General features: G+C 44.5%; 1 protein-coding gene across 1 annotated transcript in view; it reads left to right on the forward strand.

Annotated features, from left to right (window-relative positions):
• Positions 1-23,647, forward strand: part of Slc12a8 (solute carrier family 12 member 8) — a 92,451-nt gene that overhangs the window by 63,263 nt on the left and 5,541 nt on the right. The window contains exons 9-10 of the mRNA XM_051191618.1: positions 6,923-6,986; positions 12,636-12,765. Of these exons, the coding sequence (XP_051047575.1) occupies positions 6,923-6,986; positions 12,636-12,765 (194 nt within the window). The remainder of the gene's footprint in view (positions 1-6,922; positions 6,987-12,635; positions 12,766-23,647) is intronic.

Consider the following 23,647-nt stretch of genomic DNA (forward strand, 5'->3'; position numbering starts at 1 on the left):
CGAAAGAGGCAAGGATAAAATAATGTATTGAAATAAAGTATACTAATGTAGTATAATGTTGTACATTTCCTATGCTGTGAGTTAATGCGATAGTATCATTTGACCAAGGCAGTTTACAAAAGGAAGGGTTTATTTGGGCTCAGGGTTCCAAAGGAAAAAGAGTCCATCATGGCAGCAAGCAGTAGGCAGGGAGCCAGGAACTGAATGCTGAGAATTCACATCTTGAACAACAAGTACAAAGCAGAAAGAACACCAAGAATGAAGAGAGGCTTTAAAACCCCAAAGCCTTCCCCTAGTGACACACCCCCTCCAGCAAGGCCACATTTCCTAAACTTCGCCAAACAGTGCCACCCTCTGAGTCCCCAGTGTTTAAACGCTTGTGTGTATGGAGGACATTCTTGTCAGAAGGTCAGTAAAATCAGTAGGCTTCTGGGCAGACCAATCAGAATAAGAAAAGATGCAAATGACCAAAACCAGGAATAAAAGAGATTATATCAGTGGACAACCTACACATATGAAAAAGAAAATAGCCAAGTATGATGTTGCATACCTTTAATCCCAGCACTCAAGAAACAGAGGTAGGCAGATCTCTGTGAATTCAAGGCCAGCCTGTGAAGGGCACACGAGCCAGTCAGGAAGGTGAGTCCTGAGATGTTTACAAAAAAGGGTAATTGGTTACCAAGATTGAACCAGATAAGGTCACTGCATGAATGGCTTGTGTTCACTAGGTAAAGCATAGGGCACCTAGGCACATAATAGGTTAACTTTTAAAACCATTGGTTGGCTGTTTTCCTGCCCTATGATTTATTTATTTATGCTTTAAAAGATGCTTGCTATGGGGCAATAAACAAGTTCCTGCTTGACTAGACTCCCTGCTGTGTCTGATTGTCTCCAGGATCCTGGGAGAACAGGCAAGCTGTGCACTTACCCTTCCTTGGACCTAGCTCAACCTTCTGTGTTTGGGCTAAGACTCTGCAAGCCTGGACTACATAGCAAGTTGTATAGGCTAGCCAGGGCAACATAATAAAGCCCTGTCTAAACAAACAATACAGAAAATAGAAAATGTCTCCTTCCTAATAATAAGGCAGAATACCATAAACTGAACAACTTATAAACAACAAAAAATTATTCAGCTAAGGGTTCTGGAGACTGAGAAGCATAGGACCAGAGGGTACTTAGGTTAAGGCCTAATTGATACATTATAACACAGAGAAAGACATCCCATGGCAGATATGGAACTAGGGGGTGTAACAAGTTTTCTTTGTCTGGGCTAGGGTCCCACTGCCCTTGAGCCCCTAATGAACACATGGATGCTATATTAATTATTGGCCACTGGCTAGTGCTTCTTATTGGCTAGCTCTATCTTAACTATTAACCTATAACTACTTATCTATGTGTTTCCACGTGGTCTTGGCTTACTGGAGAATGCCAGACCTGCAACTCCTTTGCCTGTTGTGGCAGGCTCTCTTGACTACTTTCCCCAGTCTCCTCTCCTAGTCCCACCTATCTTACTGCCTCATTGGCCATTGGCCCAACAGTGTTTTATTCATCAACCAATAAGAGAAACATATACAAAAGGACATCCCCCTTCATAGAAGCAGAAAAGAGAAGGAAGAGAGAGGAAGAGAGATGAAATGATCTTTTTATCAGGAGTCTACTCCCTAGATAACTAACCAGCTCCCTAGATAAATAACACTCTTTCTAGATAACTAATCCACTCCCTAGATAACTAACCCACTCCCTAGATAACTCAGCCACTCTCAGGATAGAGCATCACTCCAGTTAAGAGAACAGAGCCACCATGACTGGACCATCCATCTCAGGATCCTGCCTTTCAACACTTACACTAAAGATAAAGTTCCCACCCAAGAACTTTGGGGAACACATTCAAACCACAGCACATAATTTATATTTTTCCTCAATAATAAAGCAATCTTAAAGATGTATTAACAGCTGAATAACAGTCCATTGTGTAAATTCATTGAATTTTCATTACCTATTCATCAGTTGATGAACATCTAGGCTGTTTCCATCTCCTGGCTATTGTACATTTACACAATAGAATATTAGTCAGCTATTAAAGATGAAATTATGGAATGCAAAGGTAATGAATGAAGATAGTCATTGTAAGTAAGGTAACACAGACTCATGTTACCTTACAAATGTTGCATGTTTTCTCTTATATGTGGATGTTAGCTTGGAATAGTTAGATATGTATGGTTCATTTGGAATACCCCAGAGATTAGGAAAGTAGTAAGGGACCATTGGGAGTATGCTTTTAATAGAAGGGACATAGAATACAGCAATATAATGGAGGAAGAGAGAATAATGGAACGAGGAAGAGTAAATGGAGTGGGAGGGCATGGTAGAAGAGGGAATATGGGGAGGGATTACTTACACTTTTGAAAAAGCCATTCTTATTACTGTAGAAGCTTCACAAAATATACATATAAACATATAAAAATAGTTTAAAATGGAGTTACAATGGGGGTACAATACTCTAACAAGATACCACATGCTAGCAAATAGAAACCCAAGAATCAGAATGGGTTGCCTCTTTTTGAGTCCTTGACCAGTGAGGTTCCATGTAGAAACCACCAAACATTACAGGTGATTTCCACAATTTTTGGTTACCCTCTAGAATTTGGCTAGCTTTCATGGTGCTGGAAGGTGCTATGCATTCTACTGGAGGAGAAAAGTAATCATCGGTCCCACCCAGCCGGGAGCACTATGAGCCACAATAAATGAGTGACCTGGCAGGATATGTCACTAGTGCAATAATGGCACAAGTGTTATGGGAGTAACCAACCACTTTCTGATTGATCTAAAATCCATTCCATGAGATGGAACCCATATGTGGCCAAGAACCTGTGGATAAATAGGTCATAAGCCCCAAGAGAGAACCTAATACTGCTAAATAGACATACCATGAAAACAGCTCCCAATGAACTATTGCTACACTCAGTGTACCTATTAGCCCTCATCAGAGAAACTTTTTCTTGAAGTAAATTGTTTCTGGTTTTTCTTTCCGCCAGGTCCTGCCACCCTTCATCCCCAAATAAACATGGACACTATATTAGTTATAAAACTGTTGGCCAATGGTTAGGGCTTCTTACTGTCTATCTTCCTCTTAATTATGAACCAATAACTACTAATCTATGTATTGCCATGAGGCTGTGGCTTACCCACAATCCTTGGGCAGCATGGTGTCTCTCCCTGGAGCCCTCTCTCCCCAGCCTTCTCCTCATCTCCTAGCCCCGCCTATCTTTCTGCCTGGCCAATCAGTGTTTTATTCGACCAATAAGAGAAACATATATACAGAAGGCCATCCCCTATCAGTAGGTGGCAATGAACACAGATATTCAACTGATCAACATCTAAGGATGAAGAGACTGTGGAGTGCTTACCCCTAAAAGGGCCATACATACCACATTCCTCACCCCAAGACTCATGATCTTCTCCAAATAGGAGCAGGAAGATTGTAAAAGAGGTGGCAGAGAACGTCAAGGAAATAGTCTTTTCCAGATATGACAGGGCAGCCACACGTATGTACTCACAATGATTGTGGCTATGCACAAGACTTGTTGCAATCTCAAGCCAGACAAAATCCAAACATGGAGAGAGGGAGGTAGAAACAAAATCTCACTACTAAATGAGGAGATGTTGGCATTCAAAAGCTACTGGGAGAGGGAAAGTCCATTTTATTTTTTGTTTCTTTTTTTCTTTGAGACAGGGTCTCACTGTGTAGCCCTGGCTGACCTGGAACTCACATCTTAGACAAGACTGGCCTTGAATTCACAGAGATGTGCCTGCCTCTGCTTCCCAAGTTCTGGGTATTAGAGGCATGCACCACCATGCCCAGTGTGAGAGTCAGTGTCCTGTATTGGTGTGAAGTCTAGTAGGTTAACCACACTCCAGGGTTGTCCCACTCCCAAGAGAAGCTGGGAAACACAAATTGGACTCAATGGGTTTAAAAAAGAAAATTGGAAGTCTGATGGGTAGGGATGTGGATCTGAAAAGAGGAGAGAGAGACACAGAGAGAGAGGTGAAATGATAAAATTCATTGCCTGAAGCTCTCAAATAGTGAATAAAATATTATTTTTAAAAGATACATTGAAGGAGGACTGGAGAGATGGCCCAGTAGTTTAAAGCACCTTCAGTGCTTTCAGAGAACTCAGATTATTCATCTCCCAGAACCCACATGGGATGGTTCACAACCTCCATTTCCAGTTCCAGGGCATTCAATGTCCTCTTCTAGGCTGAAATCATATGAACATACCCACACACATAGACAGTTAAAAACAAAACAAAATATTTCTTAAAAGATGAGGTGGAGGGCTACAGATGTAACTGAGTGGTGGAGTGCTGGCATAGCATACCCAAGGGCCTTAGTTAATCCCTAGCACCACATGCATGCATGCAGCATGCGTGCACATGCACACACGCACACACACTGGGGTGGGGGGGCTTTTCAGAAAACTCTATGATGCTCCAATTTAAAATAAAGCAATTAATATCACTAGGTGCAGGACACCCAGGAGGCAGAGACGGGTAGATCTCTGAGTTCAGGGTCAGTCTAGTCTACATAGTGAGTTCTATGCCAGATAGAGCCACACAGTGAGACCCTGTCTCAAAAACAGAAAGTAATTACTATCATGTCCTAGCTAAATCAGATGGAGAAGAACAATCTGGACATACCAGAAAAAAAGATCTTTAGAATTACAGCAGTTTGCTATATATATTTTTACAGAAATTTAAAGTGAAAATATGTACTAAATATAATGTCTTAGAAAAACAGTAATGCTATGAAAGATCCTATATCATCTAATTTTACAGATAGAATATATTTTAATTAACATAATGATTACATCAATGATTGCTTCATCATAGGAAATCTAAATATTTTCCCAGAAATCCAATCACAGGCAAGTATGAAATAAAATTTCAGGCCAGTGTCTATAATTTAGATAATTTAGAATTTAAATGATCACATATAAGAAAGGGCAATTAATAACTCTTTTATTTTGTATCTTCTATAGAATACATATTGATTACCTGGATATATTAGGATTCTCCTCTCTGCAGTAACATATACTATTGCAGATCTATAATGTTTGCTCTGCTTTACCACAGAAGCCTTACAAGATACCAAGATTTGAACATAAGCATCTTAAAACACTGCTGATTTCTTGATCATGCATTAAACATGGTCTCACTAGTCTATTTCAGCTGTGTCTGCTCATGTAATTGAGGAATGTCTTTTCTAAATTTTTGATTGATTAATTTTCCAAAGTCATATATAATTTGAGCTGGGCAGGGTAGTGTGTGCCTATAATTCTAGCACTTGGAATGCCGAGAAAGGAAGACCTTTAAGTTCAAGGCCAGCCTGGACTAGAGTGAACCCCTGCCTTGGGTGGGAGGGTTATACGTAACGCCATGCCAAGGTTGTGGTGGTTTGAAGGAAATGTTCCTCATAGTCTTGGGCATCTGAATTGGGTTCCCACCTGGTGGTGCTGTTCTGATAGCCTTGGGAGGTATAGCCTTGCTGGGGGAATATGTCAGTAGGCGTGTGCTCTGAGATTCAAAAACCACAGAAGGTTTGGAAGTCACCTGCTGGTCCCGGTTTGATTTCCTGGCTTCCTGATTGTGGTTTAAGATGTGAGCACTCAGCCTCTGTTCCAGATGCCCCATCTGCTGTCACGTTTCCCTGCAGTGATGGTGACAGACTCTCACCCCTGGAACCATAAACCCAAATAAATCCTTCCTTCTGTAAGTTGTCTTGGTCACATGACAGCAACAGAAAAGTAACTAAGACAGATCATCAACAAAGGGATTTGTTGTTGTTGTTCTAGACAAGACCTTACTATGTACCAGGCTGGCCTAGAGTTCTCTATGTAGACTAGGTTGGCCTCAAACTCATAGAAATCTGCCTGCCTCTACCTCCCAAATGCTGGGACAAGATGTGTTTATTATCACAGCCAGCCCAGATAAGGTGTTATTATTCATTTAATTGAGATGGGGTCTTTCTCAGTAGCTTGTACTGACCTAAAATTCAATATATATAGTCAATAATAAATATATATATATATAATGCATAATATATAACATGTATTACATATAATATAATAACATGTTATAGAATAATAATTATGTAATATAATCATATGAGTAGGTTAGTCATAAATATTTATATGTTATATAATTAAGTAATAATAATGATTATATTATTTAATATATAATTTATATTGCATAGTAATTATATGCAATAATATATTGATATTATAAACGATATATAAACATATTTTATACATAAATTTATATAGTGTGTTATGTGAATAATAAACATATGTTTTATAAATATATATTTTACTACATATGTGTATTTAAGGTTGAACTTTACTCAGATCAATGTGTCATACATAAAGGTTATCTGGCTAATACAAAAAACAAACAAATGCCTCACTTCAAACAATTCTGCACACTGAACTGTGTTGTTCACTTAATACCTGTTAGAAACTATCTAAGTGCCAGATCCTATCAGGTTATGAGGACAAAAAAGTCATGTTCCCTTTCTCAGAGTATGTGGTCCTGGTGGAGGGATGCATTCAGCACACACATCCCTAAGGCAAAAGCAGCAAGTGTCCTTCCCCTTTCTTTACAGCAGGCTCCACCCAGTCTCCTCTGAAGGGATGGGGAGCATAGAAATGTATTTTTGAGAGCTGTCCATGAGCATGAGGCAGGCTGCTGGCAGGCTGTGTGACTCTTTGGTTTGAGTGGGAAAGTGTGCTCATTCTGTATATGTGCACACATATGAAAGGTGTATGTGGGTGTTTTAAGGGGTGTGTAAGCCCCTATGAAGCTGGGGTTCAAGATGTCTATGGAAAAATCCTCAACGTCTATGCCCATCTCCTCTTCCTCACAGGATCAGCCTCAAACTTCAGCTTTTTCCGATGGATGAAGTCCCTCCTGACGCCTCCTGCAGGTCGGTGCCCACTGGGGCTGGTGCAAGGATGGATGAGTGTCCCAGGCTTGGGAGGTGCCTTGGGGGTCTTGTTCCTGGATGTGTGTGGGCCTGGATGTGTGTGGTGCAGAACTCAGCAATGGAGAAGCTCCATGAGGCCGATGTTCGCACCTTACTGTCCTCCTCCTCACACTCATACTCAGCACCCACACTCATCCTCACACTCACACTCAGTGCTCACACTCATCCTCAGAGTCCTCACACTCAGTACCAAGTCCTCCTCCTCACACTCACACTCAGCACCCACACTCATCCTCACACTCACACTCACACTCAGTACCAAGTCCTCTTCCTCTCACACTCATCCTCACACTCACACTCAGCACCCATACTCATCCTCACACTCATACTCAGTGCTCACACTCATCCTCAGAGTCCTCACACTCAGTACCAAGTCCTCCTCCTCACACTCACACTCAGCACCCACACTCATCCTCACACTCATACTCAGTGCTCACACTCATCCTCAGAGTCCTCACACTCAGTACCAAGTCCTCCTCCTCACACTCACACTCAGCACCCACACTCATCCTCACACTCACACTCAGCACCCATACTCATCCTCACACTCATACTCAGTGCTCACACTCATCCTCAGAGTCCTCACACTCAGTACCAAATCCTCCTCCTCACACTCACACTCAGCACCCACACTCATCCTCACTGTCCTCACACTCAGTGCTCACACTCATCCTCACTGTCCTCACACTCAGTGCTCACACTCATCCTCACTGTCCTCACACTCAGTGCTCACACTCATCCTCACTGTCCTCACACTCAGCACCCACACTCATCCTCACTGTCCTCACACTCAGTACCCACACTCATACTCACACTCACACTCAGCACCCACACTCACCCTCACACTCAGTACCCACACTCACCCTCACACTCAGTGCTCACACTCATGCTCACTGTCCTCACACTCAGCACGCACACTCATCCTCACTGTCCTCACACTCAGCACCCACACTCATCCTCACACTCACACTCAGCACCCACACTCACCCTCACACTCAGTGCTCACACTCATGCTCACTGTCCTCACACTCAGTGCTCACACTCATCCTCACACTCACACTCAGTACCCACACTCATCCTCACTGTCCTCACACTCAGTACTCACACTCATCCTCACTGTCCTCACACTCAGTACCCACACTCATCCTCACTGTCCTCACACTCAGTGCTCACACTCATTCTCATTGTCCTCACACTCAGCACCCACACTCATCCTCACACTCACACTCAGTGCTCACACTCATCCTCACACTCACACTCAGTGCTCACACTCATCCTCACTGTCCTCACACTCAGCACCCACACTCATCCTCACTGTCCTCACACTCAGTGCTCACACTCATCCTCACCGTCCTCATACTCAGCACCCACACTCATCCTCACACTCACACTCAGTGCTCACACTCATACTCACACTCACACTCAGTGCTCACACTCATCCTCACTGCCCTCCACTCCTCTTTCCTGGACTGAGCTCGTCAGTACCTCCTTCAGGCTCATGTCCTCTTCCCTTCATGCCCTCAGTCTGGCTGACAGGTCACTGGAGCTGATCTCAACAGATTCTCAGTTTACATCACATTCCCACCAATACTTAATTGTGCTCAAGATCAAAGCCTAAGGAAAAGTGAAATTGGGTCTCATGTTTCTCATCTAGGCCAAAGGTAGTTGGTGTCACTCTACTTGTGACTGACACTCTGTAAGCCAAGTATAGACAGATGAGAGGCTGTGAAGGACTGCTGTGAGTCTGCCATGCTCTCTCTCTCTCTCTCTCTCTCACACACACACACATCCACACACATTCTCACTCTCTCTCACACACTCACACATTCCTCTCTCACACACACCTCCCTGTCACGCACACACACATCCACACACTCACACACACTCACACTCTCTCACACACTCACACTCTCACACTCACACTCACACACACTCTCTCACACACACTCACACTCACACACACACACACTCACACACACACACACTCACACAGAGGGCAGTGGGGGGACTTATCTTGAAGGGAATGTCCCCTGCTACCCCTTCTCTCTGGCTTCTTCCCACCCTAGCAGGAAACCCAAACTTCCTTATCCTTATGGCCTCAGGGTTCTGGGAACTACTTCTGCCTTGCGCCCCCTTTCAATATCAGATGCAGGCCAGGCAAGTCCAAGCAGATTGCAGCCCAGGGCTTATTTGGTTTCATTTTGGTGGTTTGATTTTGAAACTCTGGATGTGTGATTTGTGTTTGTCAATATCTGCACCTTCCATGCCCAGACATTGCTAATGAAGTTTAGGACCTGTTTCCATTGATTCCAGATGTAAGGGTAGAATCCTTTTTCTCTCTTTGTGTTTCCTTCTTAGCTGTGTGTGTGTGTGTGTGTGTGTGTGTGTGTGTGTGTGTGTGTGTGCATGCGCGTGTGCGTGTGTGGTGTTAAACACATAACGTAAAATTTATCATCTTAATCATCTGTAAGTGCATATTCATGGTTTTAAATACAATCATACTGTCATATAGCCATCATCACCACTCATCTCCATGGACATTGAACCATCTCTCTGCATTCCAAAGCATTCTTTGTTGTTGTTCTGATTATGTGTATTGGAAAGGGGAGCATATATATGCACATGAGTGTAGGTTCCTTAGCAGGCTAGAGTTATTAGGTTCCTCTGGAGTTGGAGTTACAAGTAGTTATACACTGCCCAATTTGAGTGCTGGGAACAGAACTCGGTCCTCTGTAGGAACAGTGCTTTTCTTAACCACTGAGCCATCTCTCCAGCCCCTATCCTATCATCCTTTTTGCAATAGCTCTCTGGAAATACTGCCAATCTGTTCAAGTTGGCATAAGAAGTGAGGGCCCTGGAGCAGAGCGTGTGAACAGAATGACAACTCTATCGGCTGCATTTCCTGGTTGTTTTATGTTCTCCCTGGAGCTGTGCTGATGTGGGGTAACCTCTGCCCCTCTTCCTGTCTGAGGCATGAGGTCGCAGCACACCTACACAGATCTCTTTCTCCCATCACCTAGTCCTGAGAGAAAGTAGATTAAGTGGAAATAGGTTTGGTATAGAAGCTGCCCACAAAATTTTGAGCTTCAAATGTGTGGGTGGGGATATTTGGTATAATCTGATTTACAAGAATATATTTAGTCATTTCTGGTTTGAAATCCTAAAAACTGGCTACAGGGTTCACCTCCACAGGGTGTACTCCGAATTTCTGGGATGTCACCTACAAGGTGTTAGGACCTAGGAAAAGAAGTTAATCCACACAGCTCCTCTCTCAGTGCATGGCTCTGGACTAGCGAAGAGGGTTGAGGAGCCTTGGCCAAGTCAGCATCAAACTTGCTGGCCTCACCACAGCTCCTGGGTGTGTTTTGTGATGATTTAGAGGAGGGAAGGGCCAAGAAGTGGCTTAAAAATAGAAATTGGTAGCCTTGCTTTCTGCTTTGTAGTTTTGACTTTTCCCAAAATGTCCTTCAAAACCAAGGGCAAATCACGGTTAAGTATGCTTGGGTGGAAGGGTTTGCTATGTTCTGACCTCTGTAGTACCTATATCTCACAGTTACTCTGTGAGGTTAACCCTGACCTTTAGAAGACTTTCCTCCCTGGAGCCCTAGCAACTGTCCTGATGAGGGTCTGCAAGCAGTTCTGGGAAACTGTGTGGCTTTTACCTGCTCAAAATAAATAAATAAATAAATAAATAAATAAATATTGACAAAACATCTATGATTGTCTACTGTGGCATTTTGGCCACTTCTGTTTGCAGATTCCAGCCTTACAGAAGCAAATTCAGTTTTCAGGAAGTCTTAACAGAACTAATTTAGGTACATTCTCAACAAATGTCTGTAGTGCCCGGGTCATGTGATCAAACACTTTCCGGGGTCAGCTGACACTGCTGCTGACGTTCTACAGACTCCCATCCTTAGACTTCTATCTTTTTGCATCCCTCTTTGTCTTGCTTTACATTCCTGATTTGAGCACTTGAATGTTACTCTAAGTAAAGCAGCTGAATCTGTTGTGGGGAAGATGTTCAGAGGAAATCTGTGTCTCTGGGAGAACTCAACGACCTGATAGGCTCTGGACCAGGACGGGCCATGGAGGAGAGAAAACAGAGACCTGTGGGGACGGAGGCACCCTGAGGCCACTACTGAAGAGGGCCAGGGCTAGGGGCAGCAATATCTTCTCCAGCCTCTAATACCTTCCTCTGGAACCAGCCTGGTGCATGACCTTCACGAGTGTCTCCACCTGCATCTGCAGAGGCTGGCGCCAGTAGACTAAACCTGGGCTTCTCTTTGTCTTTACTGCTTTGGTACCCAGATCCTGGGCCTGTTACATCCACTGCTTGCTTGGTGCCCTGGCAACTACTCACTCAGCTTCCTTCCTTTCTTCCTTCCCTCCCTCCCTCCTTCCTTCCCCTCCTTCTTTCTTATAGAATATCTCTTGTTTGTTTATCATTTGATAACTTTATACGTGTAATCAATGCATCGTGATCTTGTGCACCAAGTCCCAGGCACCTGCAGCAATCCCCCTTCCCATTTCATGTCCTCTCCCTTTTTGTATGTGATAACACTGAGCCCTGTAAATGCTGCCTGCTGGAATTGATCTGGTTGACTTAATTGTGTGTGAGTAATCCCAGCTACAATGAGTTCGTGAGTGCCGTGGCCATGCCATGTCCAAAGGACAGCTTTTGGCAGCACCTCTCCCTTCCCTGGCTCCTTCATTCTGCCCCTCTTCCTTATGTTCTCTCAGCCTTGGGCTGAGATGTCTCATTTAGGGCTTAGTGCCCAATAGACACTTATTCTCAGCACGTTGACCAGTTATGAGCCTTTGTGTTAACTGATGCCCACTACAGAGAGAAGCTTCTCTGGCTAAGGTTGAAGGCAGCACTAATCTGTTTATTGTATATAAGCAATAAACTTAGAAGGCAGTTTGACATCATGTTCTTTAGCAAAGCAACAGTAGTAGGTTCCTCCCTGGGTCCTGTAACCTCCTAAGCCATGGCTTTTGAGCAGGTTTATGGTTCTAAGCCTTAATTCCTTTCTATGGATCAGGCCTCCAATCCAATCCAAAAGTAGTTGGTTACACCCACAACCTTCCTGCCACTACTGCAGCCATAGGCACATCTTGCCATGAAAGGTGGTATTATAGTAAGCAAGACTGGCTGTAGGGATACCATTGATAGCTTTTCTCCTAGGCAGCCTGTGTAACACCTCAACTTAACTTTCTAATGAATCAAAGCAGTTTCTCTATCCACTCTTCTCCATTCTGTAGATTTGCCATTGCATTGTCTCATTTGACAGGGGAACAAAGAAAAGTTACAGAACCCTCACAACACTGTCTTGAGTGTGGGCGTCTCTTGTTAGAGTACAGTTTTCTACTGTTCCACGTGAGAACAGTTAATGTTCTCTCGTCACATTCCTTGACACTGTTCCTGGTACTTTGCGTTCACAGACTGTTGTAGTTCTCAGCAGTTGTGTTTTAAGCTTTTAAATACAGGCTACAGTTAGGACAGCTGGCATTTGCACAGTGTCTCTATCCAGGGAAGACTGGTTGCCACGTTCATCTCCATTCCCTTCACCGTTTCCTATGTCTCTCACTGAAGGAGCCTGAGGTCCAACCGGGAGCAGATCGTCTTGGCACCATCCCCAGCCAAGGTTGACATGGCAATGACTCAGCTTACCCAGGAGAACACAGACTTTGCCACCCGAGATCGCTATCACCATTCCTCCCTCGTAAGTCGGGAACAGCTGATGCCTCCCTTCTAGAGCCTTGCTGGACTTCTTTCTAGAAGCTGCCTTGGAGATGGGGGACCCAAACCTCAGAACCTTTGAAAACTGCTTCTACCAATGTGAAATCCCAACACTGGTCTTCCCACCACAGCCTTGGATGCCAGAAATCATATTCTGGTCTGAAGTGGCATGTCTAACCAGACACTCGGTGTGTCCATGGCTTCCACATGTACTCAATCTGAACATCCCACAGGCCACCAGGGTGATCAGGTGACACTAAGACAATCAGATGTAGAGAACCAAAACCAGATTTCTTATTGTAAGGACCACAATAAACACTTTACGTATTATACTCACATGGTTCCAAGTCACAAAATGTAATTATATGCAGGGCAAAAGCCTCCTTCTCCTCCTTGGTCCTCATCGGCCTGGTGCCCATCCCCACCACAGAGCTACCACTTGTCACACATACCCCAACCATCTCTTTACAAATAGGAAAGGGGGTTCTTATACCTTCTTGTCCACAAATGCAGCTCTGTATACACACATTCCACAGCGTCTTGCCTTCTCCCTTGATCTGCCTTGGAAGCATTTCCGTGATGGTGCTTTCACAGTTTCCTCATTATGTCTCAATGTCTGAGTGTGCCACAATTTATTTTATCAGTCTCATGATAACAGCATTTTGATACACTTCTGCAATGAGTCATTATGTTTGTATACACAGCCGTGGAGCATCCCTGCAGATAAGTTCTCAGTAGGAGAGTGCAGGATCAGTGGGGATGTGCATGTGTAAGCTGTTACTGTTGGGAGACGTGCTTTTTAGTTACTGAGACAAATATCTGGCCAGGCATGGTAGTCACCTGGAATCCCAGGACTCAAGAGATGAGACTGGAGGATCAAAAGTTTGAAGACAATCTAGGCTGAACAACAAGACCCTTTATCAATATGGATGGGGAGAAGAGAAGGAAATAAATTATTATGAATTGCCTAATAGTGACTAGTGTTATCAAAAATATGTGTAGTCCCTGACTCCCTGGCACCAGTGCTTCTGTTTTGTGACATGAATAGCATGAGGTGACAGGACTCTTGGTTCCTCTGTGAGCTGGGCCTGGCACTCATCATGAGCACCCAGCACTGGGGACCGGCTTCCTGGTAAGTTCAGCTCCTGGCCCAGGCTCCAGTTTCACCACTGAGCATGGAGGGGTGAGATGCTGGGTCTCTTTCGACTCTTCTGCACGTTTTCCTGAGATATTGAACACTTGTATGTTAGTTGGAAAAGCTTAGAGTAGGTGAGAGCTGAGAAAAGCCTGAGGACTCAGCTTAGAACCTTCTCTTCTGCAAAACAAGACCTGATTCTTGGTGTCTGGGAACAATACCTACCTGTGCTTAAAGAACAAATGTGCAATCTTCTTTAGGTATTTTTAAAGAATGTGGACTTTGGGTTGGAAAAAAACATAAGAATAGAAACACCACAAAAAGAGCCAACAAGATGTTCCAGGAAGGGCACTTGCTGCCAAGCCTGACCACTGGAGTTCTAGTCCTAGAATCCACATGGTAGAAGGGGAGAACCAACTCCTACAAGTTGTCCTCTAACCTCCACAGATGTGCTCTGATTTACACCACACATGAGCATGTATGCAACACACATAACCTCATTTAGGCATACTCACATAAAATTTTAAGACATTTTTTAAAGGACACAGGCTGGAGAGATGGTTCAGTGGTTAAGAACACTTCTTACTTTTCCAGGAGACTGGGGATCAATTTCCTGGACCTATGTGGTGGCCTGCAACTGTCTGTAACTCCAATTCTAGGAGATCAGAGACCCTCTCCTAGCCTCTGGTGGCACCAGAGAATGTAGTATGCAGGCAAACATCAATACACACAAAACAAAGTACAAAAAGGACAGACTGAGCTGGGCATGGTTTAATAACATCACTTAGGAGGCCGAGGCAGGAGGATGGTGAAATGAAGTCAAATATTCATGTAAAGCCAAGGGCAGTGATCCCTGGGGACCTGTTTTGTTTTTGTTTTGCTGACAGGGTCTTAATGTGGTTCAGGCTGGCCTGGAATTCACTCTGTAGCCCAGGCTAGCCTTGAACTTGTAGTTCTCTGGCTTCAGCTACCATATCTGAAGGTCCTTTTAAATAAGAACCTATATTCATGAAGTTTTAATCACACAGACCAGATGCCTTTAAAACAGTAGAAGTACTTTTTTATCTCCCCCCCCCCCCCATGGAGTACAGAAATCTCAAATCAGTCTTACTGAGTCAAAAACTAAGGCCAAGAAACAAAACTGAATTCCCCCACAAACTCTGGTTGAATTTATTTTGTGCCTTCTCTAGCTTTGTTGGCTGCCAGCATCCCTGGATTTGTGACCACATCACTGCAATTCAAAGCCAATACCACAGGTCACAGCTACCATCCATGCATTGCCTTCTGGGGACATGTGAAGTCCATCTTCATTTTTATCATCTAAGGAGGCATGCGATTATACTGAGGCTCAAGATAACCTAGCCTGAGCCACGGCTCAGGAGCCTTAATTTAATCACATTTGCAAATACATTTATTTTAAAGTGAGGAGGTATTGGCAGGACCTGAGGAACAGGACATAGGCGTCTTTGGGACCATTTTCTGCCCAGCACAGAAGACTTTATCTGCATCTGCTTTTGATTTTTGAATTCTGCACACAAGGCTAAAAGAGCAACCACTCAGAAGAAGGCAGTGAGCTGGAATATCCACAGAGCTTGAATAAGATGATACCAAGGCCAAAACTAATATACAGAAGACTCAGGAAGGGCATCCTCCAATAAGAAGAGCATCCTCCAACAAGAAGAGCATCCTCCAACAAGAAAGGCATCCTCCAATGGGATTCATCTTACAGAGAAGAATAAGAGGACTGGGTCACTATGAAAATCAGAAGCTGTACACTCCGTGCCGGGGACAACAAAATGAATAGCCCAGTGTTGTGGGGCAGGGGGCAGGTGGTAAGTAGGACAAACCTCTAATAGGATCCGAAGTTCTTGTATTTAACCCCAGCTAGATCACATAGCTGTGATCATAGGTTCAACCTAGGTTCCTTGGAAAGTAAATGTTTACAAGCTACCTCTTAAGTCAGAAGAAGCAAAGTGAGAGGAGAGAGGTCCAAGGCAATGAAGATGGATTCACAGCCTCATAGAAGGACATGGCCTCTGGATGTCTCCTTTGGAAGGTTCTCTGCACTCATGTGCAGAGACTGGTTTTTCCAGATGGAGAAGTCAGAATTTAACTCCTGGTTCTTATTTCCCCAAACTAAAGGGGGAGCCTGGGAGACATTAGCCAGCCACCTGCACTTGTAATGCGCATGTGTGTGATTGCCTAACAGTATTTCATGGAGAGAACCTGACTGCAGTCCACTTGGAAGGGGTCAGCCCAGCTGAGATGGAACCAGTAGCCTGACCAGAGACAGGTGGTGCAGGTGGCACCTGAGGGCACATTAACAAGTGCCATATAGAACCCATATGTTGTAGTTCACTACACCGACTAGATATGCCTGTCAAAGACTCAGACAAGGGTTATGTGTACATTAGTCAGGGTTCTCTAGAGGAACAGAACTGAGTGTGTGTGTGTGTGTGTGTGTGTGTGTGTGTGTGTGAGAGAGAGAGAGAGAGAGAGAGAGAGAGAGAGAGAGAGAGAGAGAGGGAGGGAGAGAGAGGAGAGATTCAGTACCTCATAGGCTGTGGTCCAGCCAGTCCAACATTGGCTGTCTCCTGATGGAAAGGCCCAGATCTGGTAGTTGTTCCATCCGTGAGTCTGGGCGTCTCACCAGGTCTTCTGTCTACATGGGAGTCCCACAGAAGTAACTTCTAATACCATTGAAGGAATGCCTTGGCAGCAGGGTAGATGAACTTGCCAATGAAAATCAGAGTAAGCAGGCAAAAAGCAAAAGCTTCCTTCTTTCATGTAATTTATGTCGGCTACCAACAGAAGGTGTAGATTTAGGGTAGATCTTCTTACCTCAATAGATCCAGTCTTTTAAAAAAAAAAAAAAAAAAAAATGTGCTCAACTGCTTGCTTGGGGCTTAGTTGATTCCAGATGTGACTAATAACAAAGATTAGCTATCATGTAATCCTAAAAAATATTCTCCCTTCCTCCTTCCCTCCCTTCCTCTTTTTTTCCAGACAGGGTTTCTCTCTGTAGCTCTGACTGTCCTGGAACTAACTCTGTAGACCAGGCTGGCCTTGAACTTAAAGAGCATCTGACTCTGCTTCCCCAGTGCTAGAATTAAAGATGTGCACCACCACAAGAGGCCTAAAGGATATTCTTAATTGTCAGCCCCATTAGTATATGTGGCATCACATGCAGATGCCTCAATCAAAATTTCGCCAACCAGCCCACAGGTGTAGGAGAAAATGTCTGAATGAAGATGATTGTTTGACCTTCTGGGACCAGGAATGAGTTCCTCCCTTAAGCCATTCACTGATTGACTCACCTAGTAATTCACCTGTCTACTTACCCGTTAACTCCTCTGTCAACCCATCTGACAGCCAATCCTTCCAACATCTAAGATCAGAGCTTCATATACAGAGCTTGGCACCCACCTCACCTCACCTGATCCAGGCAAGTGTAGAACTCTCTCAGGTAAAGATACAATCACAGGTCATTCAAAGAACTCCTCTCCTCAGCTCCCACCCTTGGCCTGGTGTGTGTACAGCCCAACCCCAGAGCATTCTTTTGTTTTTTAAAGGTTTTAAAAGTATGTTATGTGTATGAATGTTTTACTTACATGTATGTCTGTAGACCACATGCAGGCTTGGTGCCTATGGAGGCCAGAAGAGGACGTCTGATCCCCTGAGGCTAGGATTACAGATAGTTGTGAGCTGGGAATTGAACCCCGTCCTCTGGAAGAGCTGCCAGTGATCTTAACCTCTCAGCCATCCTTCCAGTCCCAGCCCAGGTCCCCTGGAGCATTGTAGAATTCAAGGCTGGAAACCAGAACAGGGTTACTTCCTCAAGTGTCTCCAAAGGCCATGATAATCCGCCCTCTGATTAACATAATTAGATGCATCATACATAAACAATTTAAATTGTTGTGGAGTCTGAGGCTCAGGAGTCAATCATTCCCTTCAGGTTTCTGACCCAGAGTTTAAAGATGGGACACAAGGTGCCACTTTATGTATTAAATATTGTTCATTTGTATGTGTGTGCCTGTGCATGTATGCAAGGAGGTCAGAGAGATGTCAAAGTATCAAATGGGGTTAGAGGCAGCTGTGAGTTGCCTGATATGGGTGCTGGGACTTGAACTGAGGTCCTCTGCAAGAGTGGAGTAGCTCTCTTAGCCACTGAGCCACCTCTCCAGCCCAGTTTCTAGATTAATTCTCTGAGGGTGTATAAAGCTCCTGCTGGCATCTGTAGCTGATAAATGCAACTGACATCAGCAGTTTGAATCAAGGCCCCTGGTGTCTAATATCTTTTCTCCTGAGTGTAAGTGCTGACCCCACAGTCCCTTCCATGAGGAAGCAGAGCCAAGGCCCAGCCTGGCTTGTCACCAGTAGCATGTGAAAAAAGGGGTGACAACTTCACATTCCTTGCCTTTTAACTTAGCGAACTAATGAACTAAGAGTGTGGGGACTATTGACTGATGAACTAATTGAACCCAAGGCCTCATGCAGGTTAGGCAAGCACTCTTCCAACACAGTCCAACTTCTTATTGCTGTTGCAAAAAAAACTCAGTGGCTTGAAACAAGAAACACATGCTCTCTTACAGACATCTCTATAGAGGTCAGAAGCCCGAAAAGAGTCTTGAAATAAAATGATGGTACAGACAGAGCCATAGTCTCTAGGGCAGGGTTCTCAACCTGTGAGTCTTGATCCCTTTGGCAAACCTCTACCTCCAAAAATATTTGCTTTACGATTCATAATAGTAGGAAAATTACAGTTATAAAGTAGCAACAAAAACAGTTTTATGGTAGGGGGTCACCACGACACGAGGAACTGTATTAAAGGGTCCCAGCATTAGGAAGGCGAGACCCACTGCTCCAGAGGTTCTAGAGGAACTGAGTTGCTTGGTTCCTCCAGCTTCTAGGAGCTGCCTTTATTCCTTGCTCTTGTGCCTTCCACCTTACCCTAGCCACCAGCAAGCACACCCTCCATCACAGCTGCTTTTCTGACTCTCCTGCCTCCTCCTTCTGCTTTTAGGGACTCTTGTGATTATTCTGGACCAGCTAGTAACCCAGCACAATCTCCCCATCCAGGTCCCTTTGCTGTGTCAGTCACATATCCACGGGTTCTTGGTATGAGGGTACAGCCGTCTTTGAGGATATCCTTTACCTACCATGTCTGACAGGTTCAGTTGCAGAGGAGAATAAGGCTTCACTTAGCAAATGGCTGAATGTATATCCAAGACGCCCAGCAGGCAGCCATGACCATTGCTGCAAGAGAACCTCAGGGTTGCTGGGGAGACAAGGGAGGCAGGAACCCAGATTCTGAAGTGAATTTGAAACCATGTTTGTTAGAAGATATGGGAAGAAAGACTGAGAAGATGGCTTAGTGTGTAAGAGGGCTTGCTGTGCAAGCATGAGGACCAGAGTTCAAATCCCACACACATAAAAGCCAGGTAAAGTCTCACACATGCATAGAAGTATGCACACACATATGTGTATCAACCATGTACATATACACCACACACATAAAGTTTAAATTTTAAACAATAGAATGTGTGGGAGAATGGGAGGAGAAACAGGAAACTGGGATTGGTATGTAAAGTAAGATTGTTGTTAATTTAAATAAAAATTTAGAAAAAGAATATATAAACCTTAAAACAGAAAAGAAGATACAAAAAGACTTTTGAACCAAGGAACAAGGTGCATAGGAATAAATGAGATGCCAGTTAGAAACAACAGACTCACTTCAGTCTACCAACTAGTCTACCTCTTTCTTTTAGATGGACTTACTGGTCTACCTCTTTCTTCTAGGTGAGTTTACTAATGCAAACTTGATGTTGCCCTGGCTCTAGTACAATTACTAGCTTTGTAACCTTGGACATGCTTTTTGTCACTTATCTCTGTGAAATGGGAATGGAATTCCTACCAACTAGTCCATGGAGTTCCGAGTAATAAATAAAATGAGACCTTTATTTTTAAAAAAAATTTTTTTTGAGGAGACAAAGATGGGGGAGTGGGTAGTAGCGTTAAGAGCCACCCCCAATAATCATATCAGTTACCGTGGGCAGCACAGGAAGAATAAAAACCTCACACAAACGGCAATGCTTCTTGGCACTAACTAGCCTGGAATTTCAGAGCCAAGAGGAGCCCTGCTGCTTCAGGAGACCATGTGGCATTTTGTGAGCCACAGACCTAGCAGGACACCTTCTCCAGCCAACAGCAGATCTGGGGCATGTCCAAGTCAGAGCAGAGAGAACCACAAAGCTCTGCCCTTACTCTGTCTCTGGCCTGTCAAGTTCTTCTGGTCCCTTCCCTGTCTTCTACATACCTCTCTCGGCCTTCTCTCTGATCTGCCTAGAGCCTTGAGAATTTTTCTTTCTCATTCTTCTAAACCAGGGTGGATTCCAAAGCAAGCACCATCTCCTGGCCTGCCTTAGCCTCTTCTAGCCTTGTCTCCTTGGAGTTCACAGGTGCCTGAGAGGAGAGGCTTGGTGTAGTGGTGGCCTGTCCTGGAGTTTCTCCATGCTGTCCTCACTCCTCCAGAGGCAGGGGAATCAAAGACATCTCACTAAGGCTGCCAGCACACCCTCATCTTAAAACACACTTGGGCTCCTTCAGGAAAACTGATCAGCAGAAATAGTTGCCAGTTCTCAGCTGAGGCATGGAAGGCCTATAATTGGCGTTTGGGGGAGCCCACTACCTACCTCCCAAACAAATACATGGAGACTAATCTGGGCATAAATGGATTCACCAAGCTAAATTGTCTTTGAGTATGGGGGAAAAAAATGAAGCAGATTCAGCACATTTTGAGGCTTGACAATGTTGCTGGAATGACTACACAGCATCCCAAGGTACTGATTTTGAAGGAATGCCTTTCATTTAAACAGAAGGATTTCGGTAAATCGAGTTATGTGATTGACTTTGTAACTTTAGTTTACATGCTGTCATTTATTTGTGTATAAATTGGTTTTCTTTTGCCTTGTTGAAAATTACCACAATGTATAATTTTAAGTATTTTTTTCTTGTTATGTGTATGTGGTGGTGTTGTATTATAAAATTTTCCTGGGGAGAGACTACACATACATCTACTCACCCCAGACAGGGATCCCACCACAGTACAGACAGCACCAAAGTCCAATTTGGTGAACCAAGGAGTTTATTGAGGTTACTTACATGAATATGGGTGAGGGGTCACTTACAGGAGCAGAAACGACTCAAAGACAGCTGCAACACCAAAGCTCATCCATAGCATGGGTGACAGCTCACAAAGCTGGGAACCTGGAGCGCACTGCACAGCCTGCAGGCAGCTCCACAGGTGGGACAGTGTCCTTTCCAAGTGACTCAGTTGATCTAAACCTCTTCCGGGAAGCTCAGCTGGTTTCTGCTTCTTCCAGGCAGATGGCCTGGGCTGAGTGTTCTTTTCAGCTTGGCTTATCCCAGGGGGACTCTCATGCAATCTTTATTGCTTACTCTGTTGGGAAGAGGCCTAGTGAATCTGGTCAGTTTCAGAGACTTCTTGAAGCTGGTTTTAATTGTTTACCTTCATGCTTAAGGAGCTTCCTTGCAGTTCTTCCCCAGAACACTCCTGTACATGTGGCTTATCCTTGGAGCCTTCATGAATGACTCTCTGTCATCAGGCCACACAGCAGAGCCTGTGGAAGCATGTTCCTCAGATCCAGGAGAGATGCATTTGGTTCTGTGTCAACCAGCAGTTAAGCAGAACTAGAAAGGGAAGGGGTGAAATATTGGGGACTTGGTTGGAAAGAAGACATAAACAGAGGAAAAGAAGCTGAGGAGGAGGTAACAAAGAGGATGGTCCAGCGGCACTTGAACAAAAAGAGAAGCTGAAACACCCAGAAACTGACCTGCAGACAAGACACCTATGAACAGTTAGCAAGACTTGGCTAGGGTCCAGCAGGATTTGGGGAGGATGGAAACTTCCAGACTTATGTTAAGTGGGATGGAGAAGAGAGGCCAGGGGAGTGGCAGACATGGGCTGCTGGAAGGTGAATGTGTAGCACTAATGTGAACCTGGACCAAGCGAGCAGAGAAAGTGTTGTAAATGCAGTTTATCTTTTTCTTTCTTTCTTTCTTTCTTTCTTTCTTTCTTTTTTTTTTTTTTTTTTTTTTTTTTTTTTTTTTTTGCAGCTTTGGAGACTGGTGCCTGATCTCTCTCTTGAGAAGCACACGACTATTGTTGATGGCTGAACACTCTAATCTCTCTGCCCACAATGGGACTCTGGACTTTCTGCTCCTTCCCTGGGGCCCTGGCCACTTTGCCCAGTGTCCAGGCATCCCAGGAATTTCCCTGCTGTTCCAGGGAGGATGTTTCATGCTGCAAGGTTTTGCAAAATAGAGGTTTATCAGAATCCTATTGCACCAGAGGAAAATGTTCCAGGCTCCTTGACGTTTACAGTGTGTAACTGATTTTATCGGAGGAATGTTGTTTGGAGTGGAATGGCCTTCTCCAATGGGTAGAGGAGAAACGGAAGGTCACTTGAGGATCCACCCCAAGCTCTGCAAGTTGGTACTCAGCATTGCTGTACATAAGGCTTGGGACCATGGCCAAACCATGAGCAACCCTTCCTCCCTGGAGAAGGTCCCAGCCAGTTTCCAGAGGGACTGGGTGTTTACATTCTCACCTTGGCTCTGAAGGGCGAAAGCTCTAAGCCTAGCACTGATCTGCAAGAAACAGCAGGGAAAGTCTCTCTAGCCATAGCTTAACTCTGTCTGGACAAAAGCAGACCATTCCTGACATTCCAGAAAGGGGACAATAAGGCTTCTCCTTGGGATTAAAAATACAGAAGGGGGTTTATTCCTTCAGTTCTTCGGTCAGAATCCCCAAGGCCCTCTATTTCCTGGAACTCTGAGCAAAACAGCATAGAAGCAGCATGTGTTCCATGAGAGGCTGGGGTTCTGCCTCTTCTCATTCAGTTCCTTGGAGGTTGGGTCAGCTCTGCAGCTGGCCTGCAGTGGGCCTTTTGAACAGTAGATCTTTGGACAGAGGAAGGTGTCAAAAGGCATGCAGAGACTCAGCCTGGGATGGGAAGGGAGGGGTAGACAAGAGAGGCCAGAAGTCTTTGTCCCTAGTGGGAGGGAAGGAAGGCTCTTTGTGGTGGGTAGCATTGAGCTGCCTCAAGAACAGCTGCTGACCAGCTGGGGAACAAATTGGGTAACCACTGAGTAGCAGGACACTCTTCCATGACCCCACCACTCCAGTCTGATCCCTGACAAGTCTAAGTCATGTCATTACAACAACTATTTTTAGATTGGACAGAATAGTATCCCTTGTGTTCTAACTCCTAGAATATGTGAATGTGATCTTACTTGAAAATAGTTTTTGTTGATGTAATCAAGTTAAAAAAGACCCACTGCCCAGGTCCTCAAAAGAAGGCCATACTGCATAGAGAGGGAAGTTGCCCATGTCATGCCAGAGGCACAGACTGCAAACCAAGGATTGCTAGGAAGAGGAGAGAATGGCTCCTGCCTTATGCCTGTCAGTTAGAATTGTGTTAGAGGACAGATTGCTGTCCTAAGAGCCCCCACATTGGTGGTACCTTGGTAGGAAACCAGCTGTGTGTCTACACAGGCTCACACTCCTCCAGAAACACTTGAGTTCTTTCATCTCACGGATAGCCTCATCTCCTGCCTTACTTGGAGATTCAGACCCTTGGCTGGATGCTGCTCTCCTGCTCCATCCTCCCTTCCAGTTGTTGCATCAGCTGCAGTCGGCATCCCTTCC

Source organism: Phodopus roborovskii, unplaced genomic scaffold (assembly GCF_943737965.1).
Source record: "Phodopus roborovskii unplaced genomic scaffold, PHOROB, whole genome shotgun sequence".
Taxonomy (NCBI): domain Eukaryota; kingdom Metazoa; phylum Chordata; class Mammalia; order Rodentia; family Cricetidae; genus Phodopus; species Phodopus roborovskii.